This window comes from Chiroxiphia lanceolata, chromosome 2 (assembly GCF_009829145.1).
Source record: "Chiroxiphia lanceolata isolate bChiLan1 chromosome 2, bChiLan1.pri, whole genome shotgun sequence".
Taxonomy (NCBI): domain Eukaryota; kingdom Metazoa; phylum Chordata; class Aves; order Passeriformes; family Pipridae; genus Chiroxiphia; species Chiroxiphia lanceolata.
Window position 1 is genome coordinate 42,738,448 of NC_045638.1, and position 27,785 is coordinate 42,766,232.

At 37.6% G+C, this 27,785-nt stretch overlaps 1 protein-coding gene across 1 annotated transcript in view; it reads right to left on the reverse strand.

The window, feature by feature from the left end:
• Positions 1 to 27,785, reverse strand: part of GPC6 (glypican 6) — a 772,169-nt gene that overhangs the window by 74,569 nt on the left and 669,815 nt on the right. Inside the window, exon 5 of the mRNA XM_032679241.1 lies at positions 2,535 to 2,665. Within this exon, the coding sequence (XP_032535132.1) occupies positions 2,535 to 2,665 (131 nt within the window). The remainder of the gene's footprint in view (positions 1 to 2,534; positions 2,666 to 27,785) is intronic.

Below are 27,785 nucleotides of genomic sequence, written 5' to 3' on the forward strand. Positions count from 1 at the left end.
GCTTATTTATATACACTTAATATGTTGGAAAGTGTACGTTGTTGCTCACTTAATTGTGCCTCCATATGGACAGTAATGTACAGTCACTCTATTATATAAAAAAAATCTATTTTTCTCAAATAGAATTCAATATATAATTGCAGCTGTTATAATACAAAATATAATTTTGTAATACAAAGACAAATTGATAGTGCAAGTTAATGTTAATGACTTTTGGAATAGGGCAATTTTATATAAATATTTGAAACAGGAGCATATGGATTTTGGATTAAATGAATTCTGGGTCTTCAGCCCACAAAGGGGATGTAGTAGTAGAGCTCCTTGAGGAAGAAACTTTTTGTTTCCATTTTTTCTCCTCTTTTTAAAAGAGAAACAACATTATACAATGTGGTCCAAAATTCTGCTTTTTCAGCATAGAGCCTTCTCTCAGACATCAACCAGATTTTTAGGCAGAAAAGGCTGCATGTCAGTGGTGAAAAATAATCTATGTGTATGTGGGTGTTCCAGGCATAACATTATTAGTGCGTTGCCATTTTCCCACTGTAAAAAGGCACTGACTGACTTGTGGAAAAATAGCTGTGATTCCTAGTCACCACTTTTTTCAGTAGGTACACTCAAATACAAGATACAAAACTGTTTGAAGAAAGAGAAAATAACATGATTTCAACACCCTACCTGAAGCTTCCTGAGCAACATCTCAGAATAATTGACAAGCATGGCTTTTCTCCCACATTAGGTCTGCAATTGCATTCCATGCACCCCATTACATCTGGCAAGGTATCTGTCATTTTCACTGAAGCTCTAAGAGGTCAGTATGTATAGGGGGAAAAATTAGACAACAGAGGACTGATTCGAAGTCTACTCGTTTATCATCTCTACAGATCTGACATGGCAAGGAAGAGCACAGCACTAAGCCCAAAGCCTTTGCCTTCTTATACATTTTTTTAAAGAAAAAAGCATTTTCACGTGACCTGAATAAAGACTGATATAACCAAGAAGATCAAGGAAATCACATTTCAGGAAACACAGAAATACACAAAGGTCCCTCAAGGATAGACAGCTCTCTTATCTATGAAAATATAATACAATAAATTTTACTGATATAATTTCTTTTCAGTTCTGCAATATTTAAAAAATTATTGGCTAAGGTTTCTCTTAGAGGAAAAGCTTTTGAATTGCAAATGGCATTGCAATCAATCTCTACAGCAAATATTTGTGAGGGGCAGGAGAAACAGTCTGCTCTGCTATAAATGAGTAGTGAGATGAGCTCATGCCAATATGTCATTGGACTCTGGCAGGGGATGCAGCTTCCCAACTAATAGGAAAACTGTGAAAATCAAACAAGTAAAAAGGAAAATTATGTACACTTGGACCTTCAGTGAGTTTTCAGTGAAAATATTTTTTGTTAGGTAAGGGCTGAGTTTGCTGAAGCTAGCCTTTAATTCCCAAAATATTTGGGATCACTTGATCACTGCTGCCAGAACAAAGTCTCATCATGCAGGATGTACTCTGCTTTTAAAATCCAAGAAACATCATGTAGGTTGAAAGTAAAAAGCATCTTGAAAGAAGCCCTTAAAAATCTGTAGCACCGGGCCCATAAAAAACATCTAATTTGGGTTGGCAGGAAGAATATTAACCTCAGCCTCCTGCCTTTTTTCCCCACATTTTTCCCAGCTACAGCAGCTTCCTTCCATGCAATGGAAATTCACTGACTGAGATGGCAACCTGGCCAGCACCCAACTGACTACTGGGAGTTAAATGCAAGATAGAAACTCCTAATGCAGAGAACACGGCAAACTGTTGACTTTAGAATTTCAGCAACAGTGCACTGATGAGTATTAAGGGAGAGCCATTAATTGTTGACTATTGGCTCAACAGCACCTGCTACTGAATTTGAAGGATCTTATTAACAGGGGTTCAGAGGTGATGGTGATCTGTGTATACACACACACATTAAAAATGGAAAGGAGGAAGCTGGTATCATTAGCTCTGTTTATCTTTGTGTCAGAATCCAGACAAAACTCTATCAAACTGAGGTCTGGTAATCGGAGACTGTCCAATGTAATATTTCCCCCGAGTGGCTATTAAAGGAGGTTAAATGGAACATTTTGTGTATTCACCTCAAACACATTGCACTTCACTCTGACCTAGACAGATCAAAATGTGTTTGGAAGCTAATATGGAGAATCACAGATGAGACACGAGTGGAAGTTACCAGGTGTACTCTGCAGGCTATTGCTTACAGAATTACTGCTGATTTTCAGCACTCTCTATTTTCCTTAAATCTCTTACAGCTATTAATTTGAAGTTTAATAAATGGTAGCTTTCTTCCTTCCACTTCCTTTTGAAAAGTTCTAGCTTGTTTAACTGGATGAAGAATTCAAAGGCAGTCTGGTAAACTGTTGAACAAGGAAAAGCAATTTCTGGTGGTCTGGACAATCTTTCTTAATAGTCTAGACAGAAAAATTGGTGGAGATGTTTTTCCCCCCCGCTTGTGGCATTCAACAACAGAGAAGGCACGACTCACACAGTACCTTTGCTGACACCTGCATGCTGTTCTCTTGCATGTTCATGATGGCTTCAGAAATCTTGACATCAATAGGATCCATGACTGATTCAATGTTGAATGGTCCCTCTAATCTCTCCGCTACCAGAAGCATAGCATCTGTTAAAACACAAAGCAGCCATTCCCTTAAAGAAGGGATACCTTTGGGTGCCTCAGGCAGATCAGTGTTGCCAGCTGTAGGTGTGGGTACTGAGCGCTCCTGAGCAGGAGCCTGTGGGGATGTGTGGCAGCAAGGCCGTGAAGCCTGCAGGGAAGCTTCCCAGCTGCCAAAAATATCTTTTTCTACTGCTGCCACCACAAAAAGAGGAATAAAGACTGTGAAAGTTATCTTAATGTTAGTTGACATGGCATTATTGAACTTGGGGTAAAATTATTTTACATAACCTCACATCACTTGAAGCAACCAGTGCTCTGGAGTGTACCTATGTAATCTCCTTCCCAAGAAAAAACAGGATGATAGAAATGAATCCTTGGTGTATGTTCTTAGAGTTTGTGTGAGATGATGAAAACTTTGATATGATATATCAGGGTGTTATAATTAAAGCAGCTGTTCTTTCTGACCTTAATGATCTCATTTTCTTGCAATATGAACAGCAGATGAATATTGGATTTCTGCCATAGTATATAGGTATAAACCATGTTTGCCTTGCTACATTTTCAAAACATGGTTGTAAGCTGCATGGAGAAACATATTCTTTGTATGTTTCCAATTAAAAAAAAAGTTTACTTAATTTATATTAGAGCCCGTCTCCAAAATAATTTAAAAGTTTTCAGCATCTAATTAGCTTTAAACACATGCCACTTGTAACTTTAACATGATAACAAAAATCTTTCTTTGTGGAGAAAGCTTGGAGCACCCTGTAGCCCCAACAGCAGTGTTTATTAGCTCCACGCTTGGCTGAAAGTCACAGAACTTTGTTCCAACCTGCATGGCCATCTTCTCCCTCCCCACAGAAGCACATGTGCACGGAGGTATGGGAAGAGGTGGCTGGTGTCTCAGCCAAGCAGTTGAGACACACACTCCCGTGCATAGCCTGATCTGAGGGCAACAATATGTTTATGTGCTGTCAGTGCATGCCTAAAAATCCCACTGAAGCTAGAATTACTTGGCATGTAGTAACTAAGCACTTTTGCAAATTTACATCTAATATTTCACAGTACTTCTAGGCCGAAAAGAGTATAATGCCAGTTATTTGGTGTGGGGCATATAGCACTTGTTCCTAACGGTGAGAAGTGGTGAGATGATAGGAAACTGGTTTCAAACAGAGATGTTATTTTGCCTGCACATTGTTTTAAAATTCTTTCCAGTGGGAAATGGTGAAAACAGGAACTACCTCTGATAGAGGAAACAGTTTTCATACACACTGAGGCACACATACATATACACATGCACACACATATACTTACAGATTCCTGCAATAAGCCATTTTTCCACATGCAAAGAGAATATCTAAGTGTGGACTGCTATAAAGGATTTTCTTCCTCACACATTGAGTGACTTGTATAAAACATTTATGCTTTAGCACTTAGTGAGCAATGTGGCTAAATCCTAGATGCCACAATCAGTACTAGCCATTGCTAGGGCACGAGTCTTGATGGCTGGATTTTGATCGTTAAATTCAGGATTAGAATAAAGATTAGGGTAAATGAATAAAACAGTGACGAGGAGGGGGTTGGGGTTTTTTCTTTTGGTTTGGTTTGGGTTTTTTTGGTAGGAGTAGACTACAGCTTAAGGACAGGTACCTCTTTGTACAAGTTCACTTTAGTTTGGAAACTAGTAGGTTGGACACATCTAGTGCTAAGCTCTAGTACATGTTTTGGATCAGGGACTCTGTTGAATCAGCATTCAGTAAATAGGTAGTTGCTGCAGACCTCTCACGAGAATGGGTAGTGGCTTGAATCTACTTGTTGTTTCTTCTGATGGCATGGGACACTAGTTCTGAATTAAATCTTGAAGTGAAATCTCAGATATGTGGCAGAAAAGTGCATCATCCTTAACCGGACAAGAACCACAGCTTTGATTGCAGAAACAGCCTTTCCTCAAGCCAAGTGCCTTCAGCTTCAAAACTAATAGCTCTAGGAGATGCAAACGAAAAATCTCTTCCTGGCTTAGAGAGCTTGTATCTTTACAAAGATATCCTTCACCGGCTTTTATTTTCTGAACTTTAAGCCTAGTCTTTACATATATTTATATATATATTTATATATATATATATGTCTCTGTACTGGAACTGGGCAGAGGCTGAGGAACGTGGGTAATTCCTGGATGTTAAAGGTGAACTTTTTGTTATGTCGGGCTTCTTTCTTTGATATAGTATGGTATAGGTCTGATGGTGAGTTCAAGAACTTGGGTTCAAGTTAAGGTTAGAGTACAGTATTATATTTCAGTTGCATGGGCTATAGCTCTATGCTATTGCTATATAGAAAGGAAAAGAAAGGAAAAGAAGAAAAGAAGAGAAAATGAAGAAAAGAAGAGAAAAGAAGAGAGCAAGTAAATCCTTGCTTGTCCATATTCATTAACTGCTTGTCTCCTTCTCTGATTTGGAATGAGTCTGAACCACTCCAGGTAACTATTCTCAGCCCAAATGCTTGGAGAAGCTAGCCTGAAGCAGTGAGGGTGTGAGCCAACAGTAACACTTGCCATTAGAGCCTTGTGATCTCTTATTTAGTTGTATCTATAAGGATATGACTAAGGAACCATGGGTTAAGGGAGAATATGATTTGAAATATTCACACCTTTACTGATGACAGGTACATCTTTATATCAGCAGTTTGTATTTTTATTTTGGGGTTAGTGGGACAGGACTAATGCTAAACTAGAGGCCTACAGAGGAACATATTTGAAGAGGAAGAGTGTGAGAAATGGATTAAATGCTGCGGTGAGAGATGCTTGAAGGGCTAAAGTAAAACTGGTTCTTCCTGAAACATTATTTCTGAGGCTGACACAAGTTGTGCTTCCAGTTAAGGCTCATTTTAGGGATCAGCTCAGACTAGAAGTCTTGGGCAATTGCACAGTTCAGATGAGTTCTTGCACAAATGGAAAACTAATGTTGTTTGAGGACTCATTTTGTCATCAGTTTAAGCAGCTGTGTGGGGCCATGGTTGATTTAGCAGTGACTGGACTGCTGGGTTATTCCTGTTTCCTTCTGGCAGGAGTACTACAAGTTCAGTTGAGCAAAAGACGATGAGCAAGTGCCACTTCTATGAATGCCAAAATGATTTTCTTAGTCTCTGTCTGACTGAGCTCTTTCTTCTACCTTTTCTCTAACCATCATGCTGTTCATAATATTAAGTCAAACACATCCAGATGATACCTGACAGCTGCAGACTGAGAGAAGCCTTGAAGAACTTAATATAGTCTTATTATTGTAACTGTGCAGGCCCCCTGGGAACATAATCACTACTGTATTTAACTAGCTTCAGTCTACTAATTTTTTGAGTTAGCCCTCAGATTTAAATTAAGACTGAATATTTCATCCTTAACATTGAATTTTAGAAAGAAACACCCCACAAGGTGAATTGCTCCCTTGGAAAATATTTCCTCAGCTCATTAGATTGAATCCTCTTGTTTGCCAAACCTAACCCTCAATCCAGTGCTAAACCTTATTATTCACCTGTACTGTTCTATATGAACACATACAATATATACACACTAGCTATTCTGTGCAATTGAATGAAATGGAAGTTGTTAGGTTGAATATAGTGAAAATCAGATGAAATGTAATGATCTGAGATTTATGACAGAACAGTCAAAATGTTGTGATGGTCCTTACCAGACAGTAGCTCTCCAAATCTAAAATGATGTATCAACAAACAAAACACTCTTGTCCCAAGTCCTTTTTTTGTCTCCTAAAAATGTTGTGAATATTATTACATAAGAAGCTGGAAAGATTTCAAATGAAGTTAAGAAAATCTATATGCCTCAGCCTTGAAATATTAATTTATAAGAACAGACCCTTGAACTGGAAGAAAGCCGAGCTTAGTTCTGTGTGACTCTGTGTGTATTTAAGAATTTCTCAATCAGGTCAAACAGAAGATATGAGGAGCTTAGTTATTGTTTGTGCCATAAAAATCTGAAAACTGATTAATTGACTACCTGGGGCTTTTTATCTTGTTAATATACTTAGACTGTATTGTTTAATTACATGTTTTTTATTTTTACCTCTTTTGCATTTTCAAAATCTGCTTTATCAGGACATCTCTTCCCCCTCCATATATACTATAGCAGTTGGCAAAAAGCTGGCATCTAGCTACCAGCTAGGATGAGTGGATCAGGATCTCTGTTTAGGTAAGTAATTCTTGCATTTTGGGTTTTTTAGGGACTTGGAAACAATAAATGTGACTAATTGCTCACTTGAGGACACAGAGTTGCAAAATGGTCCTGAGAAAGTACAGAGCATACGGCACACCAGATTCACCATTGGTGCCACTGGTCTTGACCTCTCCTAGATGCATGTTGCTCAAAACAGGAGTGGGGACCTTCCTGATGCAGTAAAACACTCATATCTACTGGAGTCCAAGGTTGTAGTCCCAGAGACCCCAGAATGTTTCTCCTGGCTGAGTCAGCAGCTCTGACTGTTTTGCATTCCCTTGTCCACATCAAGAAATACCATAGGTATTTGGCTTTTAGAAGGACATTATTTAATTTTAAGCAATATATAAGAAAGAGATCTCACAGAAAGGATACTGATTTATTAGATATCCGATAAGTGAAAAAACCCCAAAACTAGACTGAAATACAAAGTTCTTGTAAGAACAATCATTGCCTCCTTTTTCTTGTCACCCTTCTATCATCAAAAAAGTGCAAGGAGGATCTGATAGGGAAGACTCAGGAGGCTGATAAGGAAATGAATTTTTTGGGTCTCTGTTAGTTTGGCTGTGACATCAGTTTTTGCTTTCATGCACACAGTTGCTCTTCTACTTCAACATTATCTGTGAGGTTCTAGGAGTGGCTGAGCTTTCCTCAGAGATGTCCAGAAAAAGATCTGTGGATGAAGTCTCTACAAATGTTGTTTTGTCAGGGAGATAAAGAATAGCAAAATACAAAATTGCATGCCCTTCACAAAATTTTAAGGTATATTTTGTTTTGGGGGAAAAAAAAAGGAGGAAGATCTTATCTTAAATTTCTGATTACGAGTTTTCTATATTTTTCTAGTCTCCTATATGTGGTCTTACATTTACTTAAGAAGAATTGTGAAGTGCTTATTAACATACTTGTTGGTGGAAGAATGTTAGGATAAATTTTTATTTGGGAAACTTCAAAGGATTGTCTATGGACAAGTCCATGCATTGCAGACTAATCAGTTGTAAACAGCCTGAGCAGTTTGTTGCAGTTGACTATGACCTTGAGAGTGGCAATGACTGTTCTGGAAAAGGATATGACTACTGATATGATGGGCTGCAAGGCAGGGATCATTTGGTAGCTTCCCAACCTTCTGACCAAGGGCAAGGGAAGGCAGGAGTTTGGATTGTGTTTAGTAGGTCACATAGGCAAAACTCAGTGAGTTTTCCATCATGACACTAAATATAGTATATATAGTGGTCATAAAATCTTTGAAGCGTTAGATGGTAAACTAATGAAACAAATTAAAAACTAAAAATTGAAAAGTGAAATATGGGTACATATTGACTTTTTACAAATATAATAACAGTGGAAATACATTCCTGTAATACTCTGCCAAAGCTTTTACTGCTAGATTCTGATTTACTAAGAAAATTCAAGAAGAGGGACGTAAAACTCTACCTCACATTTAAAGGAGATGAGAGTAAGGAAATCAGAGTAAGGCATGGCAGTAATGCCAAAACTGCTGTTTTTCTTAGGGTCCATTGTTCCTTTTTCAAATTATTATTCATATGAGAACAGTGTATGGTTCTTTTCCGATGAGGCTAAATTGACAGATTTCCTCTCTGACTATCATTAAGCTCTACATATGCTTTGGTATATTAACATAATTTTCTAAGTTCTATTTTTTTTTTTTTTAAATGTGGGAGAAGGTACTTTTCTTAAAACTCATGTTTGCACCTGTGCAAAGGCGATCTCAATATTCCTTTTTTGGATATTCGGTTATCAATATCCAGTTAAGCTTCTCTGTGAAGGTATGCAGGGAAATGACTAGTCCCTGCTTGAGAAAAACATGAGAAACTGCTGTATGTGAGGCAAAACTTTTCTGAAGGTAAAAAGTATCAGCATATGTAGGTGAACAAAATAAGAAGGGAAAACTGAGGGAAGAGAGCTTGGGAAAACTGAGGGAAGAGAACATATGTCCTGCTAGCAAACTTCAAGCTGATGGATGATCTAGCAAGTAGGAGACCAACTGCAAGAAAGGGCTGACACTTGGTGAAGGGTTTAGGTCTGGGTACAGAGTCTGGATGGTCATGAGGTCCAGGGTATGGTTCAAGGGAGTTGGTTTAAGAGGTGGGTATGTGAATAAATGGGTCTGCCTGCATTTCCCTAATGAACTGCCACAGCTGCAGTCCGATAGGGATCCATTCTTCTGAGCTTATAATTTCTGTAGATCTTCCTGGAGCGTGGAGTTCTTCAAAGAAATAGTGCAGAAGGATGCACTCCTGAAGGTGCCTACCTTTACACAGCTCAACCAAGACGTGGAATACTCCATTTCAATTTTGTTTTACTTCAATTTCTTTTTACCTGCTGGAAAAACACCCTGACTACCTCTGCTATTCTTAAGTGCCCAATAGTTCTCCTTTCAAAGCTGTTTCTATGGAATGCTTAGCTACTCACCTGGGCAGAAAGACTGGTCTCTGTCTTAGTATTTAAGACACATAATTAGGAAGGTGCGAATCCAGTTTTCTGGCTTATATTTGTAGGGCTGATATCTGAAGAATGATGTAATGAGTAGGTCAAAAGTTCTTTCAGGAGGGATTGGAATGCAGAATTGTCCCTTCTAGGTTAATTATCAACTAATTAAAAAGGCAAAATTTAAAAACGCATGTAGATAATCAGATCTAGTTTTTTGTTATCTACGTTTAATTTCAGTTATAAAAATTTGCAGATTTAAGAATTAAAATGTGAGGTTTGATATTTCTGATCAGCTATGTAGCCATGTTCATTCATGACAGTATCACTTAATCTTCCCATAAAAAAAGGGAAAAAATAATTGTCAACAGTATTAATAAACTAAAGTTTTCCATAAGCAGTTCTATAATAATGGATAATTTTTCATTACTCCTTCTAGGTTTTCCTCTGTCTCTCACATAGAGTAACTCAAGAAATTAGTTTAATATCATGTACAATATATATATGAAAAAGTTATTGACGTGCAGTTGTCATCTTTTTGCATCTGACAGAAACAAAATGAATTTTGTTGGGTAAACTGCAATTTCGTTAGAGTTTTTTTGAGCATTTCACATAACATAAATTTTTCTTCCATGTTTGAAAAAAATGACTATATAGAAATGACTTTTCTTCTTTGTCTTTCTATAACTTTGATCAATTCTACAGAGTGTAGTACACTGTTATAAGATTATATTTTATTTTTGTTCATGTACACAAAAAAAATAAAATAGCAAGGGCTAGGCACAATGGTAATCCCTGTCTACTGTTCTTATTTTGCCATGACGCTACAGCAGCTGGATGCAAGCTGTTCTTCTGAACTGGACTTTTAGCAAATGTTATTGCTAAATGTTGAGGATTCTGTCTGAATGTTTGACATGCATCCATTAATAAAATGTAATACATTTATAAAATCTTTGTCTTGTTGACATTTCCATATGCCAAGAGATGTCACAGAAAATGTTAGTAAATAAAAGAACCCCCACTGATGCATGCCTGTGTGCTACCTGCTATAAATTAAATTTGTATTAACATAGACTGGTGTTCACAATTCTTTTAAGATAGGTGGAGTTTGGAACACTGAAAAAAGTCTATCTTTCTGATTCTTTCTTGATGAAATAGGGTCAAATGGTTGAAGACAACAAATCATAGCCTGAAATTTCCTGTTTAATGCATCCTTTCCTCAGTAAAAATCTCCTGGGTATAGAGCTTTCATTATCTTGGTACAGTCCAGACATTAGAACCTCAGAGATCTTTTCAGCCATTCTGCTGCCCATGCAGAGTTACTACCTGTGGTATAAATTCCCTAGAGATCTATGCAGACAAATTTTAAAATAGCTTTTTACATTCTTCCCACGTTTTTTAAGAAAACTATTTCATTGTCTGCTGTACATCACTATCAGAATATTTGTCCAGTTTTGCGGTGTATTTTTTCTGCTACTTAATTTGACTCAACTGTCTCTAATAAGCTACTTCATATAATCTTAAACATTTATATTCTTTTCTTGGTTTTTACATTCCTCAGATATATGTAGACATTTATCATGTCCTTTAGTTTGTGCTCGGTCATACTTTCCATGCAATTTTTCTTACTCTGTGTCTTCCTCAGATCTTTTCCTGGTTTCTTTATTTCCTTTAAAAGAGTTCTCTGGTATTGTGGTGTCTAGAACTAATTAAACTTTTAGAGATGGATCTCATTAGTGTTGTTTTGCAGAGGTCCTTTTTGGCCCATATATCTGACTCAGAAAACTACCTCAATTCCCTTGATGCATCTGATTTCCCTATCCCCTTCATCACAACTGATTTATAATTCATATTTCCCATGTCAGTCCTGACATATTTTTCAAGTGTCTCATATTCAGAATTTACAATGAATATATTTTCTACACTGTTTTTTTTTTCTTCCCTACTTATGTTTCTAAATTTTGTGCAGTAGAGCTTTTTCCAACCTTGGCAGAATTTATAGTACATTTTTGAAAACATAATTAATGAGCTGTCTGTTATCTCTTCGTGAAAAGTGACACATATTTTACTTTTATAAGAAGTTTGTTTCAAAAAATTTTTTGTTATTTCAAGACTATTTCAAGAACTTCACCCTTCAGCAACATCTAATCAATGCATGGCATAGAATCATATAGTAGAATCTTATAGAATGGCTTGGGTTGGAAGGGACCTTAAAGATCATCTAGATCCAAGTGCCCTGCCATGCACAGGGACAGCTTTCACTTGACTGAGTTGCTCAAACCCCATCCAACCTGGCTTTGAACACTTCCAGTGATAGGGCATCCATCACGCTCTTTCAGTTTGAAGCCATTTCCCCTAGTCATGTCACTACATGCCCTTGTAAAAAGTTTCTTTCGTAATCTTTCTATGAGTAAGTGTGGTGGTATCTATGACTTTAATGTCTTCTTCTGTAAAAACCCAGTTTAAACCTAACACTTACATTCTTATTCTCAGTTTACCGCCTTACAGAAGGACATTGGTCCTCATTCTATTTTTTTCTTTTCCTTGAATAATTTTTTCTCTTTCAGTCTCTCTCTACTGCTGGATGTAATGCATCTTCAGCACTGCAATAAGATTACCAATGAATTTTTAACCATTCTTTGGGTTAAAAGAATCCAGTGGATGCCCCTCTGGATGATAATGTTGGAAAACTTGACAAATAAAGGCTGAATTAACTGGATTTGTTCAGCTTACAAAAGTCAGGCTTAGGGGAGATCTCGTCAGTCTTCAGTGCCTAAAGGGTAGGTCCAGAGAAGATGGTTAAACTATCTTCCCATAGAGTGGCAGAAGAAGACAAAACGGGCACAGGTTTCTTTTTGTGTATAAGAAAAAAATCACCACTTCAAAAATTAAACCCTGGAATAGGTCAGCCATGGATGTGATGGAATCTCTCTTACTGAAAATATTTAGACTTGGCTCTGCAGAGTCCTGAAAAACCTAATCTAGGGGCTTCGATTGCAGGAAGGTCTCTGCAGGTCCCTTCCTAATGTAGACTTTTCCTGTGATTCTGTGGTTGGGCTTCAATTCATTTCACATATCTAAAGTCAAGCCTGCAGTCTGAGTTCGTTGTAGAAAGCTTAGATTGGGATAAGTTTTGTTCTAAAGACATTTTTAACAAATTCCACAGGACCCTCCGCCTAAGACTTTCCTGTTGTTACCTGCTCGTAAACAATCTGGGACTGGGTGTAAACAGTAACATGAAAAAGCACACTGGTGTTATTTTTGAGGAGAGTAAAGATAAAGATTATCCTAGAAAATCTGAGAAGGGCTTCATGATACTGAATGACTGAGCAATAAAATGGAATCGAGTCATGAATATAAGAAAAAATGAAATAAGTCCTAACATCTTTTAGGCAATGAAGTGTTCTTGAGATGACTGTTGTCACTCAAACCAAGCTTTTCAGTTCATATTACCACAGGATTGGTTTAACAATCGTTAGAAAACCTCACTCTGAATATTCAGAATAACTAGAGAAGGAAAAGAGCACCAAAGAAAATATGTTTATATTTATGAATAAATCTACAGTGAAATAACATCTTGGATAATGCATTGAAGAAGAAGTGATAAAAGTAAGCTTTAAAATATGACACAGGTCAAAATCTAACATTCTAAAATCTTGAATTAGAAGCCAAACTGTGAGTGACATGGGGTTGTGTTAAGGATAATTGCTTATTCCAGTGCAAGGAAGTAGGTGTAGAATATGAAACTAGAGGATCACATTTTATTAATTTCATAATGTTACAGTAAAGATACCTTGCTAATTCCAAGCCCATATGGCAAATTTCTTAGTGTTGCCATCTTTTCAGAGAATATCTGGATGATCATCAGTTCCTTCGGTAAACTCAGCCTTTATTTCCTCTGAATCAAAGAAAATCTTTGCCCCTCTTTTATGAGGGAAGCCACAATTGCTATTAAGGTCTGAAATTCCCCTGGTATAAATGCCAGGTTTTTGAATAGACATCCTATGAGTAACATCTTTCCTGATACTTTGTCAGTAAGATGGCTTTATGTCTTTCCTTGCCATGAATAAACAATCAACCTATGACCGTCTTTGCTGGCATGAATCCATCCCAATGGAACAGCTCTTAAGGAGGTGTCACACACAGTTGCACAGACAAAATTGATTTTTGCCTTTCATTTTATTGATTAATATAGAAATGTACTGTGGATATCTCATTGCATTTAAATCCTGCCACTGTGCAGAGAATTTTGAGATGCCTAACAGCATTTTCTCCCAGTGAATCTCAATACAGGAAACAAAAATGGTATGATATTTCCCCCACAGATAAATGTTTGAATCCCAAGTGATTGAATACATCAAGGTTGTCACAAATCAATGGTGTTGGTATTACTAATCTATTTATTGTTTTGACATTCCTCTTGAAAGGAAAGAGCAATTTCTCTATGCTTGTCTAGCTGCACTAACTATATTATGGCGATGAAACAGAACTAATCAATAGGATAGGGGCAACATTCTAAAAATCCTGCACTTGAGCTCCTTAATTCTTCTAAATTATCTGTGTCCCGATCTTTTAAATGATTGGTAGATCAAAAGTAAAAATTTTTGTCCAGTCTAGAGAACATCAAAGTAATATAAAAAGTTAATGTTCATCACACAAGGTCACTTGCCTGCTATGCTGTAATCATCATAAATATTAATAATAACAGAGAGATAGGTTTTGCAGAAAATAAAAGGTCTGTTCCCACTAAAACTTTCATAGCAGGAAAAATGCCTTTAATTGAGGGTGAAAAATTAGAAAATGGAACATTTTCCACAGCAAGATTGCTGTCTGGCTGGGCTGCACATTCGTGAGGCTGCCAGGCCAGTGGCCAGGGAAGCATTGTATTAATTCTCCCTCAAAATTTTTGATTATCTAAAATGAACATTTTCCAAATTAAAAAAAAAAAATCATCTAATAGCTCCAGCTTCATCCAAGGGGGATTTATGAATATGAATTAACTCTGTTTCCCCGTAAGACTGCTGAATGTCATAAAAACAGACCAGGAAATCTAGGGAGGTATGGGGATGATTTGGGATCAATTCTCTGTAACTTTGAGTTTTAACCTGTTCTTACAATTCTAAGCATTTAGTTGAATAGTCCCCCCTGATTGCCTGACAATTAAATGTGGAGATGTAGTCAGCTCTGGAGACCTCTGGGGGCAGATCCCATCCACCCAGTTTGTCTAGGGATTAAGTTTGCTGTGAATTTATTCACACTGGATCCCCTCTTAAGCAGCTGCCCCGCTAAAGCAGCAGGTTTGTGCCTCTGCATTCAAGATGCTCCACAGCTCTGTCTCACCCTCCTTACCCACCTGAGCTCCTCCTCTGTCACAGACCTGTGCTTGACACCAATTTTCATGCAATTCCTAATCTTTCTGCACATCTGCTTAATCCAGGTCCTCTACTAGAATAACAAATGTTGATGAAATTCTGCTAATTCTGTTGATGTAATTCAGCTATACCTCCGGGATACTAATGCTGATTTCATTGCATCTCCTTTCACCCAAAGCAGATTGATATCATCCGTATACCCCATCTTCAAGTGGGGTCTCTACTCTTGTGAAACCCATCTGGAGTACTGCATCCAGGTCTGGGGCTCCCAATATAAGAAAGACACAGACCTGTTGGAGTGGGTCCAGAGAAGGGCAGTGAAGTTGGGGTTGTTCAGCCTGGAGAAGAGAAGGCTTCAGGGAGACCTTAGAGCAGCCTTCCAGTAACTAAAGAGGGACTGCAAGAGAGGTGGAGAGAAAATTTTCACAAGAGTATGCGATGATAGGGCAAGCGGTCATGGCTTTAAACTGAAAGAGGGTAGGTTTAGATTAGATATTAGGAAGAAATTTTTCCTAAGAGGAAATAAGGGTGGTGAGACACTAGAACAGGTTGTCCAGAGAAGTTATGGATGCCCCAGCCATGGAAGTGTTCAAGGCCAGGTTGGATGGGGCCCTGAGCAACCTGGTTTAGTGGAAGGTGTCCCTGCCCATGGCAGGGACATTGGAACTAGAAGATCATTAAGATTGCTTCCAATGCAATCCGTTCTGTGATTCTATGATAGTTTATTTTAGAGAAGCGAGTTAGACAACCTGCTCTCTCAAAGGTGAGTTGCACAAATGGAACTAGAACAAGTCTGGTCTTTTGGTGATGTTTACTCAAACCATGGTGCAGAAATATTTATTTTGATTATTTCAAACATTTCTCTCTATATGGAAATATAACAGCTAATAAATTCAACTTACCTCTTGCACTAACTTCATTGCTTAACTTTTTTATTTGTTTATTTTCTTCTGCAAATATTGGTGTATTTGGTGTTAGTTTACACAAATATTTGTAGAGGAGTTTCCATTCAAAACAAATTATTGTGTCTGTGTTTCAGATGAATTTGTTTAGCCCAAAATTTCTTGACAGAAATACAATACATAAAAATTTTAGTAAAACATCAGTCACTTAGGTAAAAAAGACACTATGTGAAAAGACAGTTCTTACTTTTCTCTTTTGTTTGATTAGAAGGAGTCTCATCAATTCAAAACAAAAGAGAGTCTTGCGAGGGAAGAATATAAAATATTTCCATACCTCTACTATGCCTCTTACTACAAAGCTTTTCCTTCCTTCATTCCTATGGAAAGTCTAAAATATCTAATCAAGGGCTGAAAATATATTTGCTGTGAACTAAGTGGCCAGGTACCAAAAAAAATGCATGGCAGATTGTCCATAACTCATACTTGTGGTTTCCTTTAGTGTAAATGGTTCAGTAGAAATGAAAATCCACCTCTATTTACAAAAGCTGTTCTTTGAAATGTAGTGAATAATGACTGCGGTCATGACATGATTGCATGCTTCTGGATAGCTGCCTGAAGGAGCAACAAGAGACACAACAGTGTTCATGTGCCTCCCCAGGCACTTTCTCCTGTCCTTCTGCTATCCTGGATGCAATACGCAGTCTGGATATCTACATGGAGTAGTGAAAAAGAGGACTTGGATGTTATGCATGGAGGAGATAACTTCCGAGAAATTCTAAATGAGAAAGCAGTCTCAGAAGACTGGCCAACTGTGCCTTGCCCAGATCAGGATGCAGTCAAAAAACCTGTTAAAACCAACTGAAAAAGGGACTTAATCTCCCCCATACCACTCGGGACAAAATTTCGTCCTGCTCCATGCCAGCTGGTGCTCAGGGAATATATAGACAGATGCAGGGAAGGATGGAGGTGGTTGGAAACAGAATCCCGTTTTCAAGCAGATTAATTTTCAGCAGGGTGTAATCTACTGTGGAGCAGACAAAAAGATGTTGGGAATGCGAAGGAGCTTGCCTTACAAAAGCATCTTCTGTTAGTGTGGCTTTTACAGGTACTCAGACTAGTGTTGCCATCTGCTTCAGGTTTTTAAGTGCTTCCCACCATGCCAAGGGTTTGCAGGAAGATGTGACTGCAGGTCTAGACAATGGATGCACTCAGAGGCACACTGTTTGGTCAGAAGGCTCTGACCAGGAAGAATGAGTACCAGACTTCCTCTGTAGCATCAAGAGCAGCTCTGGAAAGGGATGTGCATGCTGCATGAAAAAGTATTTCAGAGGGATATAGTGGGAACAGCATATTGGAGAGAGGCTGCTTTGCTGAAGTTGAAATAGAGGACTGCCATGATGCTGGAAACTGCAGCCAAAGCAGAAGTATTACAGTATTGTGAGTCAGCAGCAAAAGATGGGCCACAGCAAAGAACTGATGGAATGGCACCAGAGAAACATGACAACAGCTCTAAGAACAAAGTTCTACCCTGTATCTGCTTCTCAGTTGGGTTCCTTCTGTGCATCTGCTATACTTCTTAGACCTACAGTAACCATGCTTTGAAAGTGCTTAGGAAGTTCTAAAGGCCTCCACAAAACAAACTGAAAAGAAAATATCAACAGTAAAATGACATCTTGATATGTCGAGGCATGTCATATATGCCTTTCAGTGAATGCTGGGTATAAAAATGAATTGTTTCTGGGACAAGGTGTCCATAAATCATTCTTGTTTTAAACAGTAAATGGTTTTTAGTCCTTTTTATTTTGTGGAAAAGCAGGAAAGTATAACAATAACTGCTGATTGGGAAAAGCATAAAGAGTTATGTACTAGCTTGTGTTCATTCCATCTCCCTACCTTTGCATGCTTGAGAAAATGGTAAGCAGGTTGTGATAGCAGATTGATGGATTCTTCTGGATGATTAGGAAAGAAAAATCTACAATACAGGGGAAGAACAGGGCAATCTCAATCCTTTTCACACTGAAGAACAAAACAATTATTCATGGGGACAGAGGCCATTAAAGACATATTTATTCTGAACTTTTTTTTTTTGGTTTAGTTAAAGGTAGACTTTTATCTTTATTGTCACTTACAATACATCTAAGGGTTTCTGATATGTGATTGCTTTGTAGAGTTTCATGTTGCTTGAAAGAATCTAATTTCTTAGATAAATACTGCCATTATGCAATTGTTTATCCCTTTACCATTAGGGCATAGTCTTTGATTAGTAGTGTTATGATTTGGTTACCATAGAGATTGCACTGTGTTGTGCATATTCTTGACAATCAGACAAAATACCCTTGTTCACATTCAGCTTCATTGTTTCACACTTAGCTAGCCAGTTTATATAAATCACTTGCTCACATTTGCCCTGAACTCTTAGATATGTCATTAACAAAAAAAAAATAAACACGGGCCTTCAAGTGCTTTGCATTTCTTTCCTTTCTCTCAAAAGTGAACAGTGTTGTACAGGTATCTCCAATTCCATCTTACCCAAACCACTGTTTGATGGTATGGGAATTAAGCTAATGACAGCCCAGACTGAAGTATACACCATCTTGTCTGTTCATACTGGTTTCTTGCACTAAGCATACTTTAGAGGAAAGAAAAGAGCCTCTGATGGCAATTGCATTTTTATCTCTTGGGTCACAGATTGAAAAAATTCCCAGATATTGCTGGAAGTTTTACAGTGCATTTAATTTTGTTTCAAAATTAACAGTAATTTCCTTCACATCCCATTTTCCCCCAAATATCATGCGCAAATTGGATGCAGTCTCCAGAAAGACATTTTATTTAACAAGAGTTTAATGGAGCTTGAAGCAAGAGAATAAATAGACACTTCTTTTATTCCAGATAGTGAAGTATAAGAGACCACATGTCCAAGGCTACTGAGTCACTGGGTAAAAGTGTTTTAATAAATTATCAGAAGACAAGTGTCTTCCACCCCTTAAGTTTTCTATGAAAGCCTTCTCTGCAGTGCACTACAAGGCATGTGGATGGCAAATATTTCTCTATTTCAGTCAAACCAGGAGAAAAGTCCCTCTGAGAGAGGGAGGGCCACTCAAAAGTGTCTCACATCAGGTTTGACTCCCAGAAGAGAGTTAGGAATGTCAGCAGAGGAGCCAGGGCTCTACTGGAAAATGCAGTAGATAGCATACACCAGATTAGGAATGAGAACATGGAGTAGGGCTGTGTTATCAGGATAAATGTCTTGCAGCTGTTAAGTAAGGCACCTCTCTACCAAGAGCTGATGAATCCCACAGCACATAAACAGAAGAGAGGGCTTTCCTCAAGTAACGATCCATCTGTCTTGTAACAATTTTGAAAAACTTAACGCCTTTCTTTTAATGCTTTTCTTATTTGATGTTTCATGCTGTTCCTAATGCACTATTAACGGCACGTCATGAGATCATTCCTTCAGTTGTCATAATTTATTTTAAAGAAAAAGATCAAAGAATTATAATTGCAAAATCTGCTCTGATTCAACTGTCACTTAAAATGCACAATGAAGGCTGATGAAACAATTCCTTCTTTGTAATGACTTTGGTGAGACCTATTTTCATCATTTGGTAGGGCTGTGCTTTATGTGTGCACAACCATGCACACATACACGTGTGCACACACATGTACATTTACCAGTACGGATACAAATTTCATAACTGAAAGTGCAAGTAAATAAACCCTTTAGACACACAGATGCATATCTAGGTGCAAACACCACTATCTGTTTGCTAGTTGCTAGCATCAAGCTATGGCAAGTAAACTCAAAAACTACAGTACATTTATGAATTTTTGCAGAAAATTCCAGCTCTGTAAAAATACAGGCCTAAAAAGCCACTTGGTGTCTTTTTGTTGCTATTCACAGTTTGCCTCAGATCTATTTAAGGAAGAAAATCTAATGAATTTTATTATTCCATTTTTTTGCTAAATTTATAATAGATGAAGGACAGGGCAAGACAGATTTACACACCTGAAATGTTACTGGCATATTCTGTGCATTTGCAAGACCTGATTATTTATGCTGCTTAAAACTGACTGGTACATGAGTCCAGCAAAGAAACTGAGCAGACAGCTGGGTTTTCATCCCTGGGTCATTTAAGAATTTTGCAAATGCACTTTTGGCTTGTACATTATTATGATTTACAATTACTACACACAGAAAGAGGAAACACTACAGAAAATAACATGATAAATTATTTAATGTTTTCAGCTTCATAATTTGCAAAATGGAGCAATTATCTGCTCTAGTTCCACACATTACAGGATGGGGCAGTGGGAAATCAGTCAAGTGGCAGAACATTCCCTGCCTTTTAATGGAGCAGCCATAATATCTTGTCAACCACCTGCTTAGGGCTGGGAGAACATCAGGTATCCTGAATCAGAGTAGGAGTTTCGGTAGCATGGATATCTCCATGTGAGTAGTCTTGCATGCCAGGGTTGAGCCAAATTATCCATGTGATGTTTGTGTGCACGCTGGCAAAGGCGCATGTGTGTCTGTGCATATACATATGTGTGTATGAACCCAGTCCTGCACCCATAAAGCAGAGCCCCACAGAATGATCTACATTCAAACTGGCAAAACTTTAAAATGGAGATGACATCATAGAATCATAGGATACCAGGTTGGAAGGTTCCTCATGGATCACCTGGTCTAACCTTTCTTGACGTTAGCACAGTCTAGACCATGCAACTTCTTGTAAAAAGGGAGTCTCTCTTTGTATCCTCCTCGTAAATACTGCAGCATGGTGACAAGGTCTCCTCTAAGCCTTCTTTTCTCAAGGCTGAACAAACCCATGTCTCTCAGCCTTTCCTTATGTGCCACGCTTCCTATATTTGGAACATCTGTTAAAATTTTTTTTTTGGACAAACTAATATTTGCCATGAAGCCGTTTTTGTCAGCACTTTTGTTACTCAATCCAGTTGGAAGCTGAACAATGGTCCAGTTGGGAGCTGAACAGTGGTCTGCTGCCCTATGCATAGCTCTCAAAAGACCATGTTGAAATGCATATAAAAATTAAGCGATAAGTCCTCACCTAACTTCTTCTGCTCACAGAGGTTTACAAAATATAGAGTTCTGCATTTTTTCCCCTTCAGTGGGTTTTTAATGAAAAAAAATACTGTAATGTAAGAGGTGAGTTGAGCAATGATCTCTGGTGCATATCAGTGCATGCAGAACCTTTGCAGACTGGTGTGTATTTGTCTCCAACCAAGACTCCAGGGGGAATGCAGTGGTTGTTCTATGTGATAGCAAAATATCCGAACCCTAATTATATAATACGACCTTGATTCAGAACTAGTTATAGGTCTGGTATATTGAAATAATTCCAGAAATGACTCCATTATTTTTTAGAAAAGTTCTAGACAAAATGTAATGCATCAATTCTGCCTATGATAAGCAATTTAGGGCTGTGAAAAGGCTCAGAGAGAACAGCTTCAAGCACTGATAGATTGCTTGTGTATTATCCCTACTAATTACTGAACACTGCATCTTGATAAGTACTTTGAAGATACAAGGTGCAGACTTTGATCAAAATGAATTAAATGTTTACTCTGCAACACTTTTCCAACTGCAGGCAAAGACAATGCAAGCAGGAGCTGTAGTTGTGATCCATGTGCAATGGGAAGGAAGAGTTGAACTTGAGGATCTTATGGATATTTTTCAACCTAAATAATTCTATGATTCTATGAAGTCAAAAGGAGAACTGTGTCACCAACACAAATGTCAAACATCAGTTATAGGTGTTTTTTTTCTATTTTCACTTTGAAGTCACTAGTATTATACAAATACCAATTTTCTTGCAATGCTATGATGGTGTAAGCGCAAAGTAGGTTTCTTTAGTAATGAAATGAGAATTAATATCTCAGGCCAGTACAAGCTGCTGCTGGATGTTTCTCTTTGATGCAACACCCTAGGAGCCCAGCTGCAGAGGGGCATCCAAAAGGCAGAAGCCCAGGGCATTAGCTACCTCTGACTATTGCTGCCTGGTGACCTGGAAAGCAAGTGGCTTTTGGCTGGCAGTGGGAGATGCTGTGCATAATGTTGGGTATTTCTTCATGCTCTCCTCTCCCTCAGTGGTTTTCCCACATGCATCAGGGCTGCAAGCAGTACCGTGACTCTCCTGAGGGCTACGTGCAGTGAGACCCCAGCCCTTCCTCAGCAGGTGCTCTGGAATCTCTGACTGTTCCTCGCGCTCAGCTCATGACCAAGCCCCAGCAGCTCAAGCCCACCTTGCCACAACACCAGAGCAACCCTTCCTTATGTGAGGCTGTAACTCAGAGCTCAGCACTGCTACAGTAATCACCCACCACCCAGCACGGAGAAGTCGGGGGAGCCTCCTCAAGTCACCATTTGAGACTGATAGTTAACACATGGTGCCTCCCTGCACACCTCTGCTAAGTCCAAACCTCTTATATCTCTTCCTCCTCCCTGTCTCATCTCTGGTTTTCTGCTCTGCTTTAATTTATTCTGCTTAAATTTAGGCATTGAATTGAAGTACGTGAGAAACTGGAAACTTGAGAAACTTGACACTGGACTAAATCAGTGTGTGTATTAAAAAATAACTGACATCAATGACTGCATGGAGCTATCTTCCTTTTATTTTAGTGGTCATCATTTAGCAGTCATGCTTGACTGTACAAATAAACCAATGCTATGCCTGTTTGAGCTAAGTTAGCTAGACAGAAGTGCAGTGAGAGTACTGTGAGAATGGGCTGCTCAGCAAGGCAGTGGCAGGCAGTAAGTCAGCTGCCTTCTTGATTTTTCCTGTTGAATGACATCTTTATTCATAGGCTAATCTGTTATGCAAATTGTCAAGTGAAAACCCAGCTTGAAAATAACATGTGCTCTCCTTCTTTCATCAGGTTAGTTCCCTCTTCAAAAGATGATATGTTTTCCTTTTTTTTTAAATCAGAAGAAACAGTTGCTTCTGTGGAAGAGCTGCAGTCTCTGGGTTTCTAATAATTCCAGGCTTAACTCTCTTTGCTTCCTTTTTCTCTTCTTCTATTATCTGTTAGTTAAACATAGGTTAGGTAAGAATAAAGAAATAAAAAACTTTGCAAACTAATTTGCCATGTACCACCTCGCTTTTCTGCCATAGATTCAGCTGCTTCCTGAAATCCTTCGAAAGATACAAAATCTCTGTCTTTTTTTGGTGTTGTCTGCAACAACAGGACAAGCATCACATATGATTATCTTTAAAAGAGTAAAATCGGCCCTTCTCAGACATGTTATTAGAATGATTGTTTTTGAAGGAGGATATGAGAAGCAGAGGCTTTGACTAGAAGAAATGGAGGGTTTGTAAGGGAATATAGTACAGTACCCCTTTCAAAATGGGTGTACTGCAAATTGTGGAGATAATTTCTTTAAAAAAATATATAAAACCACTTAGAAGCCTTTTGAAGAGTCTTAAATTTACTCCACAGTGAAATATAGAGGAGAGAGATAGTCAGAGCTGTAAGGGCTTTATCCAAGGTACCCAAGAACAAAGCTCTAGAATGTGCATCTGTACAACAGCAAGATTTTTTATTCATTTTAGTTGCTGTAAAATGGCCATGGAAATTGTTCCATTGCTGACTGAAGGTAATTTTGTTTGATCATACCTACTACATGCAATTTTGATACTCTTTTCCTTAGACAATGAAATAAAGGTATATGAAAAATGCTACAAAATGACACAAGATTATATTCTGGGAAAAATAATAAATATGGAGAAACCCAATCACTTTAGCTCTTTTTAGTATTTGAATATTCAACCTCAACAATTTTAGCTTTGAACACATACATGAAATGCCATCTTAAGTTAGGTATCCAGTTTGCACAGAAAGTTTAGCTGTCCAGTGAAACAGTTTAGCTGCAGTGGGTGCATTTATTCTACTATTTTTGTGCAGATCAAGATTACTCTTTCTAAGCACACTCCTTTCCTGTCCTCACTTAATGTGCTTTGGTTCACTTTGCAGTGTGGACTCAGGACACACAAACTGGATCCTTTCGAATGGAAGCTGCAAGGGAAGATGTACATCAGGATCACATCCATTATATTCCCAGCGTCACTGGACATTGGTGCTCAGGATCAGGGCAGAGCCCTGAAAGGTGTATACTGCAGATAATCAGGTCCTCTGCATCAACTGATTTGCTTTGAAAATCTCCCCCTATTGATCTACAATTCTGGCTGAGGCAGAACATATATTCTGTACACAGAATTCATTTTTCAGTCAGTGGGGAGACATGTCAGCAGAGGCCTGTGGAAGGACATCCCTGCCTGCCTAGCCCAGACACTATAACCAGTCTGGCTAGATTTCTTCTGAGAGGTTTTTGGAGCCACATTCTTCACTGTCTAGATAAGAAATATAATTGTTTATACCAGGAGCTAAATCAATACTTAAAGTTTGGGTGCAATTTGTGATGAAATGCAGTTCAGCTTCCTTACTGACTGAGTGCTGGCAGCTCTGCTATTTAACTCTTTTTAACCAACTAATTATTTTGAGCACACATGTAGATTGATAGTTTTCCAAAAAATATTAATATGTTGATTTGCCTCCTAACTCTTTTTTTATGTGTACAACAGATCTGTATCACTAGGGAGATTCTTCTTTCCAAATTAAAAACTCGTGAACTAAAACTCCCTTTAGCATGTATTGATGATCAGAAAATAAACCCCTTTTCATAGGGTTTCAGATATTACTTTTGATTTACACTTATGTTTCCTCCAAAAAGTTTTACATATGTTGCATTTTTAAAGCTACCCTCAGATACTCTCCTATTTCTGTAGTGTCCTACTTCTCTCTCTCTCTCTCTCTCTAGTTCTCTTTCTTTTTTATATGTACATATAAATATTTTATGGAAAACAGATGGTCTGGTAAAGTTGCGATCCACTAAAAAGGCAGAAGATGAAACAGAATGAATCGTATTATTCCCTAACTTATGCTCATAAAATAATTCTATTAACATCAAAGTGGGCACTTAAAGGTGTACGATTTACCTCCACCTATTGAAGTGAGTTACCTACACACAGCCTAAATCATAATTATTGTTCTAGGATGATAACTGTAGTTAACCAGCCAAATGGTGTTTATACATGATTAAAGAGCATAAATATTGGTTGAAAGAGACATTATCTTTCTCTTCCTCAGTCTGTTCATCAAGAGATTGTGACCTTTCATTCTGTGTATTGAAAGATCTTTCAGGTTGGGGAATCTTAGGAGTGCAGATCTGTGTTGATCCTACTTCTGTCAAAGAATGATGGGGGCTTGCAAGCCAACTTTCAAGCTCCTGGCATTTCAATAAAAAATGCTCTCAGGTAACAAATGATCAAAGACCTGTTTCTTTTCTTTATAAACAGTAAGTGCATCTCTTTGTTGGTTCTAATCTGAGGAGCTACCCTGAGGGTAATGTAGTCTCTCTTTTCTCTGTGCAATGCCAACTGGACGTTCCACTAAAAACCTGGAGAAGTTTGAAAATTTGATGTGAGACAAGAGCCTCTGAAATTAGGGCACATAACAAAAATAATCACTGTAATAAATGAAGTCACTACGTATTTCACGGTCTACTCAAATGTTACTTAAATTTGAATTTTCTATCAACTGACCCTGCAGAAGTCCATCAGCAAGTGCTGATTCAGGGAAAGAATGATCACTGTTATTTTACGGAAATAACTTCTACCTTATTTCAGCACAGAGACGAATGAAAATAGCCTTTCCAAATGAACTATGCTGAGTATAGCATTAAGAGCTGAATAAACTCCTTTTCATCCTTTTAAACTTTTGGGTGAAAAAAGTTTTTTAACTCTTGTGGGCTTTTCATGCTCAAGTTGGTTTTCTCTTTTAGTGGGGAAAAATGTAACTCTTCTTAAAATGAGAGAACTAATGTTATCTGTTTGTTTTCTGAGGTATCTGTTGAGCTGGCAAAGTGTACATTGCCAATACTCTCTGTTTGTTCAATATGTATCAACTCAGTTCAGATTTTGAAAATATATATGGTGTCTATTTCAGATTTTGATTCAGATGTGCTGTTAATTTACAACAGTACTGACCATATACCTGTCAAAAAGCTGATACCACACTTTAATTTGGCTGCAAGTTAACTTTTGCAGTCTTAGGCAGCAGCATTTTTTCTAATGTAAAATTCCAACCTTTAAAATAGGTGGCTATATGTTAGTATGTTCATATGTTATTTCATAATTAAAAGAAAGTCTCTCTGATGACAAAGTAACCTGCAAGAACTTTAAATTTGTTTTTTAAGAGAGAAAAAAAGTACTTTTTACAGTGTTCTGAATCTGATTCACTTCATGCTGATTATTTGAATGCATTGCACTAGTGTTCCTCAGACTTTTACAACCTAGAAGTGTATAAAACTTCTAAAGTCAGGGTAATTTTTCTGCAAAATATGGATTTTTGTGTCATTAAAAAATGCTTTACAAGCTCTCTTAGGTACCATTGCTGGAAAAAGTCTTGTTGTTAATCTTAGTGCCAATGACAACATATTTAGAAACTCCCAACACTGACTTCCAGAACGGAGATTGTAAATGCAGATATATATTGGATGATGTGATGGGAATTAGTAACATGTTTGTGCGCATGTACACCCAGGTTGGAAACTTATTTTATTTTATTTGGAATGCAAAGAAATAAATAGGGAGAAATTCTGCTGGTTCCTGTTTTAATTTAAATTGAGGTCTAAACTAAACATTGACTTATGAAAGAGGTTTTTGAAGGATAAATGGAGTAGTCAGTTCTCTGTAAAAAAGAGGATAACTTGAAAAAAAGCTGGTCTATCCAATCAAAGGAATCTGCCTGCTCTAGAGATATTTTTCTGTCTTTAAAATGATGCTGTTTGAAGCTCTTCAGCACAGACTTATTTGAACTGCTTGGCTCTACTTCCTCTCTGTGTATTCACCCATAAGCAAAAATAGTAATTTTTATAAGCATGTAATCATGTTTTTCTACTGAAACATTTGCATGTGAAGGGTTTTGACTCTTTCACTTTGAAAAACATTTTTAAAAGTTCTTTTTAATGAAAAGAAGCTAGCAAGTACTCTTTGTTAGAACCAGCACTTTATGAAAAGGATAGGCCAACTTCACTTGAAAAAGCAATGGTGAATTTATAGTAATAGATCGTGACTTTTTTCGGCAAAAAGGATTTCTTATAGTGTCAAAATGATAAGTAGCATAATGGGAGAACACCGAGAACATAGGAGAAGTGACAAGTTTTGAACTAATATTGGAAAAAGGCAGAAAGGAGGTGAAGCAAAGGACTGTTCTGAATGGCTGGAGAGAAAAAGGAGAAACAGTTCTGGGCAGACTGTATGAAAAGAGATTTTTAATATTGGGCATGAATCTAGTGAGCAGTTTAGATAGCTTGAATAGGATTTGCTAGGGTTTGAAAATAAGGAAAACAATTCTAATGAGAGATTCGGTGGGAGTCACTTCTGACTGTGACGAGTAGTAAAGCAATAAGAGAAAAACAATTTTCAGGGGTGAGTGCTCCAACTTGCGTACATTTACCTCACAAAGCAGCTGCAACTGCAGATATACTCTCAGAATTAAATCTGCCTCTATTGAAACAAATAGATAAATTCCTGTTGCTTTCAAGAAAGCCAGTGTTTCATTTCCAGATAATGTACGTGTGTAATAAAAGCAAAAGGATTGTTACCCATAGATCACAACCACACAGGCCTATTTTTATTTATTTTGTGATCCTGGGTTGTATGCCAGACAATTTAAGATAACTTGTAAAATATATTGCAAAAAAAAAAAAAGTTTACCAGAATGTGCTTTATCCTGCAGCCCCTGCATGTTTTATGACATTAAAAACTACTAGCTAAAATAATATATTTTGTTTATCTTGCACTTTAATTATCACTAGCCACTTAAAAATCCTTTCACTACAAATGTTAAATAACATAACAGTATGCATTTTATAAGAGCAAGATAAGCAAAAACCAAAGATAAATGATGACACTGAGTACAGCTTTTTAATTACTAAATGTCTTTTAAGCTGTCCTTTGTTTCTTTTAATGGAAAGTTCATAATAAAAACAAATCAAAAAGTGAGATTAAAAAATGCATTGCATCTAATACATGTAAAATATATTGCTATATTGCTATAATTTCCTTACACAGTATTTTTTTCTATTATTTAAAAAACTCCAACAAACA